The sequence below is a fragment of the Hydra vulgaris genome, chromosome 05 (genome assembly GCF_038396675.1).
Source record: "Hydra vulgaris chromosome 05, alternate assembly HydraT2T_AEP".
In the NCBI taxonomy this organism is placed as follows: domain Eukaryota; kingdom Metazoa; phylum Cnidaria; class Hydrozoa; order Anthoathecata; family Hydridae; genus Hydra; species Hydra vulgaris.
In genome coordinates this window covers 13,955,398-13,972,339 of record NC_088924.1, presented here as the reverse complement: position 1 = coordinate 13,972,339, position 16,942 = coordinate 13,955,398, and the positions used below count along the sequence as shown (strand labels likewise).

Sequence of the window (16,942 nt, the reverse complement as noted above, 5' to 3'; positions counted from 1 at the left end):
TATGCAGCAACAAATAATTTAATAAATGCTTGCTGATCCTTAACAAAGTTTTGCAATAATTCGATGCACTATTTACACAGTGTACTGGCAATGGAAAGCTATTTTATTTCGTTTTTATTAAAGCAGTCATTTTTATATACTTTTTTTAATAATCTTAAGTAAATAAATTTCTTTCTTTTTTCTTTTTAAGAACCTTATGAAAAAACAATATATAGAGTCTAATCCAGTTTAAGCCAGTTGAGGGCAGTTTTGACGTCTTTGTTACCGAGATGTTTTTTTATTATAATAGTTTAGAATATCATATTAAAAATCATTTCTATTTTGAACTTTTTACCCGAGTTTTCTGTCTAGAAACAATGAATCTCACTAAGTATTGATTTCACAAAAACTGAAACATCCAAACACCTAAATTTCTTTTTGTGCTTATTGAAAAATACGCTTCTAGATAATATTTCTTCTGACTTTTTGTCTGACCTCCATAAGTTCAAAAAGTCAGACGAAATATCGTCTGATGCATTTCATGCACACATTAACGCCATCAACTCTAAATTAGCTAACTGGCTTTTTGAAGCTAGAAAATATTATAACAAAAAAACTTCTCAAGTTTTATCTTTATGGATCACTACATACATTAACATAGCATGAAGAATCGCACACAAAATTAAGTTAATGTTCCTTTATCTTTAAGTAAATTATAATAAATTATAATAAAATAAGTTAATGTCCCTTTATGGCAAAAGCATTCCCTTAAAATAATTTATCGTAAAAATAAATTTAACCATGATAAATCCCAATTAAAAAAAAATAAAAGCGTTAACTTTTTTTTAATTTGGATTTATCATATTTTAATAATAATTTACTAAATTATTATTATTCATGTTGGAACTATTGGAGTTATATTGAAAACAATTGCAGAAAAACAACTACTGTTGTTGAATGAATTTATTTAGAAACATTAACAATATTTAAGGAAAAAAAAAGTTTGTGGTTCCTTTACTACAACTGATCTGAGATTATACAAATTCGTCGAGTTTTTAAAGTTTCTAAGTAATTGTGGCAATGGGGCAATAGAGCGTTCCTTTGAAATATTTTTTCTGGCTAGGATGACGAAAGCTGATTTTTCTTAGCTCAACTCATTGGTCTTTGCTTGCACTTCTTTAATAACGGCTAAGTAATTCTTTTTACTACGAGCTTACAGTTATAAAAAGTTTAATGGTTCTGATGCCAGCTAATATCAAAATTTCCGAAACCTGTGTTCGACAGAAGAAACTTTCTAAAACATTTCATAAATAGATAGTATAAATTTAACTAAAAATAGTTTTTTTTTTAAGGTATATTGCAAAATATTTAGCTGTTTGCGAAAGTTTAATCATTATAAAAAACAAAAGAACCCTATTATATTTTTATCGATTACAGATTACATTTATACGTCCTATGCCGAGCAGGGCGTAAAATTGCAAAGGAATATATTGTACAAACTCTGCATTTGGTAACTTATTGGTCAAAGGATGAATGCAATATAAAATACTTTATTCAATTAATTGTTTCCTTTATGTTATTGCTAGCAATACTAATTAACATTCACTATCATACAAAACCTTAACCTAAGCCTACATTTTTAATAGCAGATAATGAAAACGGTCTAACTTATTCTAACGGCCTTTATTCTAATTTTTTGCGTTCTTTTCCTTGTATTCTGTTTTTGCGTTTCTTTGTTTTTTTGTACTGTGTTATGTATACATAACACAAATAAATAAATTTACTTTTATCTTAAAATTGAATTTTTAAGATAAAAGTAAAACTATTAAATTAGTCTAGGAACTGAATTATTATAAATAAAAAACTTTGCACAAAAACAATGAAACAACAAACGTAGCAATAAGAAGAGAATAAACACAGCAATCTATGATTGGGAGCGATACATTAAAACCTGTGATTTTTTTACAATAGATTCCGCATATTAAACACGTTCTACTTATAAACATTAGTGCGCAAAGCATTTAGAAAAACATATTTCAACATTAACGTTTGATTTGAAATGAGATTTTGAAAGAAAACACGTTTATCCATATGTAATTATTATACAAAGTCACTCCTTTAACATTTTAGCATAATTTTTTTTATAACTACGATGCTTCTGATACAACCCGTCATTTCGATAGGAACAAAAGTCCCATACACATATTTTAAAAATGTCACACGCCCGAATGTATTCGCTTGAAGATAGGGTCTATTTATTATAAGATCTTAATTTATAACTTAGCGCAATATACTGCCGTGATAAAGACACAGTATCTGCAAAATATTCATTTTAATGTTATATACATACACATCTATGTACACAACATAAATCTTAGCTTCGAGTATGTCATTTTCAATAAATTAAGGATTTACCTAGAAATACTTAACTGATTCTAAACTTTTGCAAGAGACTGTATATGCAAATATAAATACAGGTACTGAGTTCTTTCACTTTCATATGAAGAAAAGCAAATACCTAGCAAGCACATCAGCGTTGAAGTTTTAGGTTGAAAATGGTTGATTTTTGGTTGAAATGAAAACGCAAATCTACGTTGAAACCAAACGTTAGATCAACGTTGAAAACAAACCAAAAATCAACGTTGGTTTAGCGTTGAACTTATATGCGAGTTTTCGTACCTTAAAAGCTTTTTGCGCCTTGACTCTTTAAACCCGCAAAACATTTATTTTGTGTACAATACAGCGTTGGTGAAAAATATCATTAAGAAACAATAATTCTTCAAAAACTTATAATAGATATCATATACCATATATTGTGATATTGTAGCCAAAATCTGATTCTCTGTGACAACACTTGTCTTCTTGGAGTGTTCATTACCAATATCTTCTCTTGTATTTTTTTTTCTGCGTATTTGCATCTTTATCTTATTAATTGTAATAAACAAAAAAAAACGGGTCAGGGTAACAACATCAGTTTTTACCATGTATAACAACATCTGTCCAACAACATCTATAAATACAATGAAGTATAATAATATTTGAAATTTCATTGATGTCTAACAACATCTGTGCAAAAATTAAATGAATATTACAGATGTAGTTACACCTTTTTAATTATCTATGTATAACAACATCTGTGCAACTACATCTGGAAATTCTACAGATGTAGTTACATCTTTTAAATCATCAAAGTGTAATCAGATGTTGTTAGATTAAAAAAAAAATACAGATGACTCGAACAAAAGTGCACAGATGATATTAGCCTACTCCACAGATGTTGTTGCACAGATGTAGAAACTTGTTACCAAAAAAACAACAACAAAAAATAACTGTTGTGACAGCTTTCACTTATTATTATTAATAATAATAGTTAATTTTATATTATATTATTTGTTATTATAGTTTTACAAATAATCTGCCCCTTTGTCATTTTGTAAACGCTGTTAATTATATTATAATTGAAAGCAAATAAAAACAAAAAAATTATTTAAACATTTTTAAAACAAAAATTATACAAAATTAAAATAATTTTCAAAACAATCTTAATAAAATCATGTCATCGTTATCTTTATCCTCAATATCAAAATCATCTGTGTCTTTATCTTCATTTTGATTTAATGCACGTTTTCCACCATCCAATCGATATGATGCAAACTTGAAACAGTCTGCAATATATTTTCGTACATCGTATTACTTTATTTTAAAACATCGGGTAACTGCATCTAAATGAAAACATCTTTAAAGTAAGGTATTCGTACATTTTATAAGTATTATACTTCACATTGTTCACAAGCGAATGTGAACATTATGTGATCCAAAGTGGAAAAAAAAACCAGCTCATTACTGATTCACATCTAATTTACTTCATTGCTGTCCAAGATTTATATATATGTATATATATATATATATATATATATATATATATATATATATATATATATATATATATATATATATATATATATATATATATATATATATATACACACACACACACGTATAACACACACACACACACATTTATATATATATATGAAGAGTCCAGGGGAAAAAACGGCATAGTCACATTTAAAAAGTTTTGAGAAAGTATATATTAATCATTTATAAAAGTTTTCAATTAGAAAATATAAATAAGTTGTAAATTAGAAAAAATTATTTCTTGATTAATTTATCTGAAAATTACATGTTTAATAAAATATTATAAATTTATTAAAAAAATTTTTTTTCCTAACTTTATACTAAAACTTTTATAAATGATTCATAAACACTTTCTCAAAACTTTTTAAATGTGACTATGCCGTTTTTTCCCCTGGACACTTCATACACATATAAGAGTATATATGACTGATCATAAGTTCTTTAAAGATTTTTAGTTACTTACACGTCTAGATTCTAATATTTTAAACTATTTTAAAAAATATTCCTTTTTATGACTAAGTATTCTTAAAGTTTCACAAACAAAAAATTAAGTACCTTTTTGCTAAAAAAGAATAAAAAAAAAAATTCTTTTTTAAAGTAAAGAAGTAGCTACAATAAAGTAATATTTTTAAATAAAGAAAACAAGTTTCGCATCATTTTCTTCCTTTTCTCTTCTTAAATTTTGAGTAGATTTTTTTAAGTTTTAAATTCAACGCGTTTTTCTTTACTCTTCCTTTTCAAACGGCTTCCTTTAATTACTAATCTCATATCATTTTTTTCTTCCTCCTCAATGGTATTATATTTTAAAAATTCTATGAATAATAAACCCCTATGGTATTTAAACTTATAAACTCGTTTGTTAGTTTTATTGTTGAAGGTATTGGTTTGTTTTTTTGCATATGATTTACTATCATCTTTCTTGATATCATAGATCTTTTTTTCTAATTAACTTTATATACAAATCACATCTTACAAATACAAATCACATTTTTGGATACACATTTTATTAACATTAAATCCTTTCACACTTGCTTGACCATGACTTGTAATTAGAACCAAAACTAGAGTATTAGAACAGATTTTAAGTCCTTTGTTTATTGATAGATTTATGAAAAAAGAATTAATCTAGTCTAGTGCTTTCGCAACTGAAGATTTCGCCTTTTTAAAATCCTGAGATAGCACTGCCAACAGATCTGAACATTATGGCAAAACTTTATCTGCTAAAGTTGCATTAATAATCTTCAATGATACTAGATGAGTCAAGAGTTGTTTCATCTTGCTTCATAATTTGACCAGTTGTATAGGGGATATTGAACTTGGATCAAATACATTTGCATTTGTTACCATGCAGTGATGTGATGGAAATTTTTTTTGAGTGATTTTCTCCGATATAACAGTTACCATTATATCTCCAATATAACAATTACCATATTTGAAGTTTCCTTTTTAAACTTTTTTACATCTGCAGATTTTACTTTATCTTTACGTAACAAATTCCCAAGTTTTTCTTAAGTTGAAAATCCAAAATGCAAATCTTTTATCTTTAGATAAATACCCTTATCAGTAAGATCAAGCTGTAATAAGTCAACAACAGAGTTTCATTTAAGAAGAATATCACTTTTAACCAGCTGCATTAAGAATCTACACAATAGCTCCAGATCCTTGCCCAGAAAAGGTAACATTGGGTTATCTGTTAGATATTTTTCAAGATATGGCTGTTAAAGGTTTGCAACATAGCAGAAAAATAAAAGCTTTACTATAAGTAGTTCATCTTCAACTGCTTTTTTTTACAGCCAAATAACTCTTTGAAGATAGCCTTTTAAAAGCTGGTAGATTCTGCCAAAAATCAACTATCTTTATTATACTTGGCCATATCCTTTGAATCATGATGCTACCTGTTAATTCTCGACCCATCTAAAATGCTAAAAATAGTATTAAAGACATTATTAAGACTGACACGAAAATGTAAGTGTTTTTGAAAAGTTATTTGAAACTGTGTTCTCTTACTAATATAGATTTTAAAGACTAAATAAAAACTTTTAAGGACAAAATAAAAAATTAGAACCTTAAAAGACATTCACAAACCTTGTGGAACAGCAGGAGAAAGACTTTAGAATCTGAAACAGAAATATAATCTTCACCTCTAGCAGGAGAACCCTTAAAAAGTTGAAAAAATTCTTTCATGATAGCCTTTAGCCTCCAACTTGTGGTTTCTGTAGCAGTTTGAAAGGCTCCATGAATGATGTGGAGGTTACAACTGCCAATATACACTAATTTACTCAGAACAGCTTCATCTCTTTTCATTTGCATTTCTCTGAAAACTTTCCAGTTCACTTTAGACCATCCATTGATAGTTGTACTTGTTTAGATAAATCCAAATCAGATAAACCATTATTTATTTCATTTTTTCCCAGACCTACGCCTGCAGGCACCATTGTGTCTGAGGAATGATTTGTATGTGCCCCCCACTATTTGACAGTGAAATTTTTTTTCATAAATATTAACTAAAAATATTAAACATTTTGATGTATTTCTTAGAGTTTTATTTTTTTAATGCCTAGGTTTATTAAATACATTCATATGTTTGAGATATTGTATGTGTGAGTGGTTCCTTTGCTGACAGTACTTGTTGCACCTTGTCTAGTTGCGAGCCAGACGCTAGCCTAGAACAGGGAGTGCTATTCGCACATCACTTCATGTACATGCAGAAAACCTGAAGTAGTCACACCTGAAGTGCTCATACCGTCCTGATTAAAAATAGGTGGTGCCTGCCACCCTACCAATATTTAAGAATGTACTCTTGAGTACAAAAAGGTTGGGAACCCCTGATTTATTTTGTTAAGTAAGTCTGGTTCAGTGGCATGTCCAAGAGACATATTATTCCAATATCGCACTTTAATTTTGTTACTAAGTTTGTCCTAAAATCCTAAAGTCCTAAAATCTGAATCTCACTACTAAATCCATCACTACAAAATCTCACTACTAAATCCATCTCAGATTCTTGAATGACTTTATTCAAACTTTGGTTACCCAGCCATTCTGATGCACAAATTTGTAAATTTAAAAGTTCTCTGAAAGTGCAATTCCATAGTTAACAATGTATTTTAATTTACCTTGCCAAGTTCCATGGTAGATGTAATTTTTCTGTCTGGAAAACATACCTAAAATGTTAAAATGAAACACTATTGGTAACAGAGCTGTATCTGTATCCACAAACAACATGCTCAATTATCCATTGAATCTCTGCAATAAGTTTACCTCCATGATAAATAAAAGCCGGGTTTTACGGCTGGGGCTATATAAATATCGGTGCATATTGATATGATATATCAATATGCACCAATGTTTATGCAGTCCCGTCCCTAGAACAGGCCTTGGCCACAGTCAAATACCAGCCCCTGTTGTTTATTATAAATGAAACTGTTGTTTGAGATTGTGTACAAGGAAATTTTATTTGCACCTGCACCTGGTGAACTACTTAATTGAGTGTCTTGCATATTTCAATTGATAATTCAGTGGCATCTTTAGTTTTTGTAGCAAAAAAGTTTTGAGTTCTATTCTTTACATGACTTTTTAAGGCCACAATGCCCATGTTGCTCAATGCTATATCAACTTTGCAAAGACTACATCTTGCTTGAGTGTCCACTGTACTTTTACATATCCATGAACTTAATTCAAAACACGACTATCTTTAAAATATGTTAATTTTATTTTTTTAGACATTTGTAAAAGAAAAATAGCACAAACAATATGTTTTTGATTTAGTCTATATTTTTTGTATAAAACAAAAGAATTTAATGTTTATTTATTTATAACAAATTATTATTTAATAACTTTTATACAACGTTAGGCAAATACATAAATATAATTTACGTGCTATCAATCAGGGTCATGTAAAATACATCAGCTTTAGCAGATATATATTGGGCAAGCTGTTTTAAATCAAGATGACAGGGATGATGTTAAAAAAAAAACTTGGAGATCCATTTTGACAAAATTTAACTGACGCCACTATTATATTAATTAAGTGGCTTTTAAATATTTATATATGTAATTATATATATATATATATATATATATATATACATATATATATATATATATATATATATATATATATATATATATATATATATATATATATATATATATAGACACATTTATATACACGGCCCTCCGAAATAGGGTCGTCATTCGGCAATGCTGAACTAAAAGTGTTTGAGGTCAACCAAATTTTTTCTGCTGACCTCTAACAGTTAAGTTAATGTCGGCAATTTATTGCCGACATTATTTTTCCTAACTCAAAGGGTTGTGTGCATATAAACATACAGTTAATTCCAGATAACTTGAACCTTCAGTGGACCAAGCACAACATTCTGATTAAATGAATTCAACTTGAGCAAAATTGCTCAAGTTGAATTCATTGAATTCATTTAACCAGATACCTGCCTATTGATTACTGCTTGGGCAGTAATCAATAGGCAGGTATCTGGTTGCCTGGGTATCTGTTGACAGCCTTATATATAACATGTTATTTCATAAGCAATTTAAACTATAATAAAAATTACTATTAGCCTAAATTGATTTTGTAAAACTGTCTTTTATAATATGTAGGTTTTGATATGCCTGATTACTTAGTTTATGATTTAAATAGTAAACATCTGACAGAGATTTAACTATTAAAATCATATCTGAAAGTATAATCTCAAAATCATTAAAAGAAAGATGATTTCAACATATTTTTTTTTTAATTTTGAAAACAATGCAGTTTTCCTTAACAACAGTTATAAATTTATATGCTAAATACTTATTAGCTTTCTTTAGTATGAAAAATAACATTAGCTAGCTTCATTTAAACTTATTAGTTTTTTAAAAATAAGCCAAAACTTATTTGGACAGAAACTTGAGCAAATAACTGTTGCCTAAGTTTGTACTAAAACTCAACGAATCATACCTTAGCTATCAAATGATAACCCTAAATGTTAATGAATAAAATATACCTCGAAACACATATAACTTTAAAAAAACTGCTACTATTAGCTTTTTAAAAAACCCTAGAGTTTGCATCGCATAATAAAGAATAAAAATCTGGGTGTTACCAAAATTTGCAACCCACTTGCGGAGAGTCGCAGATCTTTATAGCACTGTGTTTTGATGTTCAATGATATGAAATTTCCCTAATGAAGCAATTTTCATATCTTATTAAATAAGAACTAAAAAAAATAGGACTGACAATTATGTAATCTTTATATTGTAAGTTTTATTTTGTAATATAGTCTTTATATTTTGATTTATTCAGAATAAATTTTATTATTCACATTAAAAAAGAAAGAGTTATCAAGAATTGCTAACAGCATGCTCAAATACGAAATAATATTTCGTAAAAACAGACTTTAAAACAGCAAGAAATTGAGAAAAAAGACAGTTGGAAGAAAGCTGTTTATACTAATTATTGTTGAAATAAAAAATTTATTCAACAATTTAACAACTAAGCAACTCGATAATTTAGATAATATAGTGTTTAAATATTTTTGCAGAAATATGTGCCATGAATGGTACAATACTGAAATATCTAAGACAGTTATGTATGACAGCAAAATAGAAAAATTAAAAAAAAACATACACTAGTTGTTACTTGCATAATGTTCATATAACGATTTATGTTAATATATGCATTTTATAACCAAATAGTGTTTTCGTTATTTATGTTTAAACTCCATTACAGTTGAACAACTAGGCATTAACAATAAATATATAATAAAATTATTTTTGTTTTTTAGAGATCATTATTTATTGGCTCCTCTTCCTTTGCCTGAGTATTATATAAGTATTATATTATACGACATAACAAAATGGATACATTTAAAGTTGATTTTATTGTATAGTGACTCTTACAAAAAAACTATAGACCTCTAAAAATGGCTGCAGCTAAAACTTAGAAAAATGTGCCTCCACTTCAAACCACCGGTAACCTAGGATCAACACTCATTTTAAAAAGATTTTTTTTCTTCTAATTTAATAGACTTTATTACAGTGATTTCATAAAAAAAAATAGTTTTGGTTTTTATAATTTTTTATATTGAGAACATGCACCATCACTAAAATAAATGCAATAATTAAAGTAAGGCAACAACTCTTTTGTTTTATTACTTCATAAATGAAACGATGAATTGAGTTTTTTGCAAATGATCTGAAATGATACAAACACTTTTACATTTTATGTAAAATATGATTACTTGGTAATGATTAAATATGATTACTTGGTAATTCATTTTTGGCTATATAATGGTGGTCTCTTATGTGGTCTATTTGTTGACAAGCATTTTCAATAAAATCATACATAGGAAGAGTGACTGGAACTAAATCATGTTTTTTGTTGGCTTTTTGCCACTGATTAAAGATGATATCTTTCATGCTATGTCTATCAAATTAAGCAGTAAGATACTCTTTTAGTGTGTTGGTATCTGGGCAGTTATTACAACTGTGCAGCATGCAGTCTTGATTTGTTTAGTCACATACAACTAATGTCAAGAGGTCTTTATAGTCTGAAATATCTGGTATTTGTAATGCTAAAAGTATTGCGTTTTGGTGGTACTCACAACACATACTTAATGGAGACCTGAAGCACCTCCAATAGGAATACACCACTTTGGTCTAAGTTTTTTAGCAAAAATTATTTCAAAGATTCAACGTTTATATTGATTGTTTATTACATAATAATATTATTTATTACATAATCAACATTGCATTATGTTGTCAAATAACTCTTATAACTTGGTATAAGTTGTAATCTAAATTTGAAAATGATAATCAAATAAGTCAAATTAATGAGGAAGGGTGGAATCGTGAATGTATTGAAAAAAAGTTATAAAATTTATAGTCATGATATTAAATATTTGATAAATTAGACTTCAAAACTTTCATTTCAGTTTTACCTAATAGGCTACTAATAAGTTTTATGTGAAAACATTAAAAACTAAATTTCAGTTTTTATATGTGCATGTTTAGTGGTGTGTTTGGGCATAAAGGCACTTCAGACATAATCACATAATACATCAGACATAAAACCAGACACACCATATAAGGAGAAGTGTTCAATTACAATTGTTTTCTAAGTTCTGGGAAAAAATGTGAATGTTAAAAAGTTAATAATCGGTAGAGGGGGGGGGGGGGGGCGGGCAGGAATACATACTTTGTATTACAATATATAATACAAATTAAAGTACAACAATAACTTTATTTTTATTGTTTGTAATGCATTTTTTGGTAATTTTCATTGTTCTGATTTTGTAACTTTCCCACGATTACTCACAATTTTTTTTTTCTGAAATCACTGTAATAAAGTCTATTAAATTAGAAGAAAAAAAAATCTTTTTAAAATGAGTGTTGATCCTAGGTTACCGATGGTTTGAAGTGGAGGCACATTTTCCTAAGTTTTAGCTGCAGCCATTTTTAGAGGTCTATAATTTTTTACTGAATTGCATCTTATCAGTAAATTTCTAAAAACTTAGAAGCCTACCATATTTAGAAAATAAAAAAATATTTCTTTTCACTTCTTAAACTGCAGGTTTTGTATATTGACTAATCAAAAATCAAATTTTTATACTTGCAAACAATTTTTTCGGTTTTTTAGGTAGCCATTATGGAAATAATGTGACATTCAAGAATTTAATGTCAAAGTTTTATTAAAGTAAGTCTAGAGTTGTATACAATAAAATAACCTAGAAGCTTTTCTGAAATTTTGATTTTAAAATATAGAGCTTCAAAGAATGAACAAATCATGTTTTTGCTACTAAAGTTTTTATTTTTGGAAAAATCAGAAATTTCAAATGACCATATCTCATGAACCACAAAAGATTTTATGCTGAAATTTTTAGGAATTGCTTTTCTCATTGATATTAACAAACCCACTAAGTTTCATCAAAATCTGTTGAAATCCTAAAATTTTGGTCCATTTGACTTGGAATGACCCTAGTCTATTTTTTGCTTTTATAACTATAAGCTTTAAATCTTCGGTCTGTTCTATTACGCAAGCCATGTTTATTTTATTTAAAATATAAAACCTAAAAATAAATAAATTAGGAAGACCTTTTTAGGGTCTATAAAATTTTAATTGCTACTGCATAGGATTAATGTTAGAAAGTACTAAATAGCTGTTGGATATATGAATGTTAATGGATGGAATTTAGATGTTAATAAATGTTAGAAAGTATTAAATAGCTGTTAGATATACGGATGTTAATCGATGGATGTTAGATAAAAGATGTTACTAAATGTTAGAAAGTACTAAAAAGCATTAATGTAAGAAAGTAACTCAAAAAAAAAAAAACATTGACATAAGGTTGTAATTTTTAACATTAAAACAACATTGAAATTTAGATAGTTAAATATCAACAAATCTCAATGTTGAAATAACAGTAGGTGCTTGCTGGGTACTGTGTTTGTAAAAAAATAAAATTAAATTACTATTTCAGTATTTTTAACTTTTTATATTTATTTTAGACTCCTAAAAACAAAAAGTTTTAATATTTTCAAACAAAGAAAGTTGATAATAATAAAAAACAATGTTTCATTCTAAAAAACTAATAATTAAATAATTGATGTATTATATATTTTTCAAAACATAAACACGATACCGTTGAAAGCAGCATTTAAATTTTAGTTGACTAAAACCACTAAAATTTAGTCTAATATATTTCTTCATTCTACTACACCTAGTTTAATTAAGAATATACACAAATGGAAGCATAATAATATTAACTTGCATTTTAACTTCCATAAAAATTTCCATTTGTGTTTATTCTTAATAAAACTAGATGTAGTAGAATGAAGATCTTCATTCTAGTAGAATGAAGATCTTCATTGTCTTAAGACATGCTTTTGTATTAAATAAAATGAAAATGTAAGAAATGCAAATTTTTAAATAATATAACCATGTCACACATTCAAGTTATCAAAAAGTTCCATTGACGTATGACCTAATTTTTTGCGTTCCATAGTTGTACTAGAAGTTTCGAATATATGATCTATGCAACAGAACTTTCCAGATAGGCTACAATTTTTAAAATTCATCCAATCATAACAAGCAGAATTTTTATAAACCAATCAAAAATGACTTGTTTCTCGAGGAAGCGTTAATACGGTGCCATTTGGTAAACCTATAAATTCTACCTGTCTTTACTCTGTAGCAGATCAAGTAATTCTTCGAAACTTGTAAAGTGCTCTAAGAAGACTTCTTGTGAAATACGCTCTACATTAAAAAATGGTTGAAGGTGGTGAAATTGAAACTTTCGCTTTTCAAGCAGAGATAGCTCAGCTAATGAGCTTGATTATTAACACGTTTTACTCTAACAAAGAAATCTATTTGCGAGAGTTGATTTCTAATGCTTCAGATGTAAGTCTTATCATGGCTATTTCTATGCTCTTAGATTTTTTTTTGTCATTTCACAATACTAAGATTCGTATATTATGCTTTCATGTTGTAGGCGTTAGACAAAATCCGTTACTTATCACTAACCGATCCGGCTGTTTTGGATTCTGGAAGTGAATTAAAGATCGACATTATTCCAAATAAGGAAGAAAAAACCATTACTATTTTTGACACCGGTATTGGTATGACAAAAGCAGACCTTGTCAACAATCTTGGCACAATTGCTAAATCAGGTACAAAAGCATTTATGGAAGCTCTTCAAGCTGGAGCAGATATATCAATGATAGGACAGTTCGGTGTCGGGTTCTATTCAGCATATCTGGTTGCTGATAAAGTGGAAGTGATAACTAAAGTAATTTCTAATCTAATTTTAAAAGTCTCTATCATGTTATAAAATAGCACCTTTTTATTTTCACATGTTTTTCTGTTTTGTTTTGTTTAACGTTCTGTTTAAAAAGTTTCATTAACGTTCTGTTTAACAAGTTTCTGTTTAACAAGTTAACGTTCTGTTTAACAAGTTTCAATTTGCCTTGTGTACATGTTATTGTATGTTATTTGTAAAGAGTGCTATAAATTTACGTTATGATATTTACGCCATAGTGTAATATTTTAAACATATCTCTTTAGAACAATGATGATGAGCAATATATATGGGTCTCATCCGCTGGTGGCTCATTTACTGTACAAAGAGACACAGTCAATGAACCTCTTGGTAGAGGAACAAAAATTATACTGCACATGAAAGAAGATCAGCTAGACTTTTCTGAAGAAAAAAAAGTAAAAGATATCATTAAAAAACACAGTCAGTTTATTGGATATCCAATCAATTTGAGAGTTCAGAAAACTAGAGACAAGGAGGTAACATTAAATTTAGCTAGAAAATATATTTTTTTAAATTTAGCTAGAAAACATACTTTTTTAAGTAAATGTAGTAAATTATGTAAATATTAGAAACGTATTCTATTTAGAATTCATTATCCAACTTCTTAGTTTTAAAATTTGTCAAATAATTGTTTCTTTTTCTAAGGTTTCTGATGATGAAGCTGAAGATGAAGAGAAGAAAGATAAATCTGAAGAAAAAATGGAGGATGAAGATGAAGATGAACCTAAAATAGAAGATGTTGGTGATGATGCAGAAGCTGAAAAAAAAGACAAAAAGAAAAAAAAGAAAATAAAGGTACAGTCACCTTATGAGTTCTTAATTCTAATAATATGATTGTAATTTTTAAAAATCTCTTGAATTTATATTCTAAAAACATTTTAATTTCTATTTTCAATTTTTTGGTAAACTTTTTATTTGTGTAGGAAAATTATACTGAAATGGAGCAACTCAACAAAACTAAACCCCTGTGGACTAGAAACCCAGATGATATTAGCTCTGAAGAGTATGCTGATTTTTACAAAAGTTTGACGAATGATTGGGAGGAGCATCTTGCAGTAAAGCATTTCTCTGTTGAAGGTCAACTTGAGTTTAGAGCAATCTTATTTGTTCCCAAGAGGGCTCCATTTGACTTGTTTGAAAATAAAAAACAAAAAAATTCAATTAAATTATTTGTCAGAAGAGTTTTTATAATGGAAAATTGCGAGGAAGTAATGCCTGAATGGCTCAACTTCGTCAAAGGTATTTAAAAACTTTTTTGTTTTTTTCTTTGAATTTTCTGTTAACATTGATGACAATTGAGGCTTAATATATGAAGAGTTTAGCTCTAATGATCTTCAATATATCTGAGTTAACTGAATTAAGTAAATATGATGTTAAATTTTTTTATTTAAGTAAGCACTTTAAATGTTCCTCATTACTTTAGTGTTTGTTTCTATCTATAAATGTCATGTTTTAATAGTTTTGTTTTAATTATTGATTAATATTGTATAATAGGTGTGGTTGATTCTGAAGATTTGCCTCTTAATATTTCCAGAGAAATGTTGCAACAGAGTAAAATATTAAAAGTTATTCGTAAGAACCTTGTAAAAAAGTGCTTAGAACTTTTTGTTGAGATTTCAGAGGATAAAGATAATTATAAAAAGTTTTATGAACAATTTAGTAAAAACATTAAGTTAGGTATACACGAGGACTCTCAAAATCGTTCTAAAGTTGCTGATTTATTGAGATATCATTCTTCAGCGTCTGGTGATGATATGACATCCCTAAAGGACTATGTTTCTCGTATGAAAGAGAATCAAAAAGACATTTATTATATAACTGGAGAAAGCAAGGAAATTGTTTCAACTTCTGCTTTTGTTGAGAAAGTTAAAAAGAAAGGTTTTGAAGTTCTATATCTAATTGATCCAATAGATGAGTATGCTGTTCAACAACTTAAAGAATATGATGGTAAAAAATTAGTTTGTGTTACTAAAGAGGGATTAGAATTACCAGTTAGTGATGATGAGAAGAAGAGACAAGAAGAATTAAAAGCTAGTTTTGAGGAGCTATGCAAGGTATTTATTGATATTTTGTTTTGTGAAATTATTAAGGAGATAATAACTACAAAATATTATAGAAAAGTATGTTTTTATTGATTTTAATTTTTTGTTGATGGCATTGACTTGCATTTTAGGTTATAAAAGATATATTAGATAAACGTGTTGAAAAAGTCACTGTCTCTAATCGCTTGGTTGATTCACCATGTTGCATTGTTACTAGTACTTATGGATGGTCAGCAAATATGGAAAGAATCATGAAAGCGCAAGCGCTTCGTGATACAAGTACAATGGGTTACATGGCAGCTAAAAAACATCTTGAAATAAATCCAGAGCATAGTATAATGGTTGCCCTTAAAAAGAAAGTTGATGCAGATAAAAATGATAAATCAATAAAAGACTTGATCGTTTTGTTATATGAAACATCGCTTCTGTCGTCAGGTTTTTCGCTTGAGGATCCTCAAAATCATGCTGCTCGCATTCATCGCATGGTCAAACTCGGTTTAGGTGTTGATGAAGACGAAAGTGGTAAGTTATTTTTGGCTTTTTTGTCTAGTGTGTAACGCAGTTGTAATCAACTATAATAGTAGACTGATATAATCCATTATTCGATTATTATAATTCATCTTTTGTATTATAGCCGTAGAGGAAATGGCAACAGACGATGTGCCACCTCTCGAAGGTGATTCGGAAAAGGATGAAGATAAAGCCAGAATGGAAGAAGTTGACTAAAACGCTGCCTTGCGAAATGTAATTCTAACTTGGTCCCCTAACTTCAGATACAGTTTTAAGTTAACCTGAAGGCGAGATTTAATAATTCGTTTTATTAGTTTCGCGTGTAAATAAATAAATAAAATAGATGTTTTTATAATCAGAAAACCAACCGATACATTGCACTACCAAATAAATCAACCTGTATCTAAATTGTATCTAATTGTAATCTTGTTTCTATATTGTAATGTAAAAATCTAAAACGAAAGATATTTTTATAAACTAATTTTGTTTTTACTTTTTTATTTCGGTATCGAGTTAACTCGGTATAATTCAATGCAAAACAGTAATGTTTATTTTAGCAGAAAAAAATAGCTTTGTTAACTAAAATTTGCGAAAACCTTATACTCCTCGTATGTATTTAACGTTTTTGCTTAAGGCTCAAATTTACTGACCTAAACCAGCACGTATCGCGATGCTTAAAAA

General features: G+C 28.2%; 1 protein-coding gene and 1 long non-coding RNA gene across 3 annotated transcripts; one reads left to right on the top strand and one right to left on the bottom strand.

The window, feature by feature from the left end:
- Positions 1-992: 992 nt before the first annotated feature.
- On the bottom strand, positions 993-12,918 carry LOC136080596 (uncharacterized). 2 transcript variants are annotated; one of them, XR_010638552.1, is made up of 3 exons: positions 12,841-12,918; positions 2,787-3,701; positions 993-1,273 (listed from the first exon to the last, which is right to left on the bottom strand). It is a non-coding gene; the product is annotated as an uncharacterized LOC136080596 (long non-coding RNA). The 2 variants fall into 2 exon arrangements; XR_010638551.1 differs by lacking the exon at positions 12,841-12,918 and adding an exon at positions 8,997-12,395.
- A 186-nt stretch (positions 12,919-13,104) lies between these two features.
- LOC136080595 (heat shock protein HSP 90-alpha-like) lies at positions 13,105-16,742 on the top strand. The gene is made up of 8 exons (XM_065797445.1): positions 13,105-13,291; positions 13,383-13,679; positions 13,955-14,185; positions 14,355-14,504; positions 14,633-14,948; positions 15,204-15,763; positions 15,883-16,273; positions 16,386-16,742. Exons 1-8 carry the CDS (start codon positions 13,160-13,162, stop codon positions 16,475-16,477), a joined length of 2,169 nt encoding a protein of 722 aa, XP_065653517.1. The 5' UTR covers positions 13,105-13,159; the 3' UTR covers positions 16,478-16,742.
- The last annotated feature ends 200 nt before the right edge of the window (positions 16,743-16,942 follow it).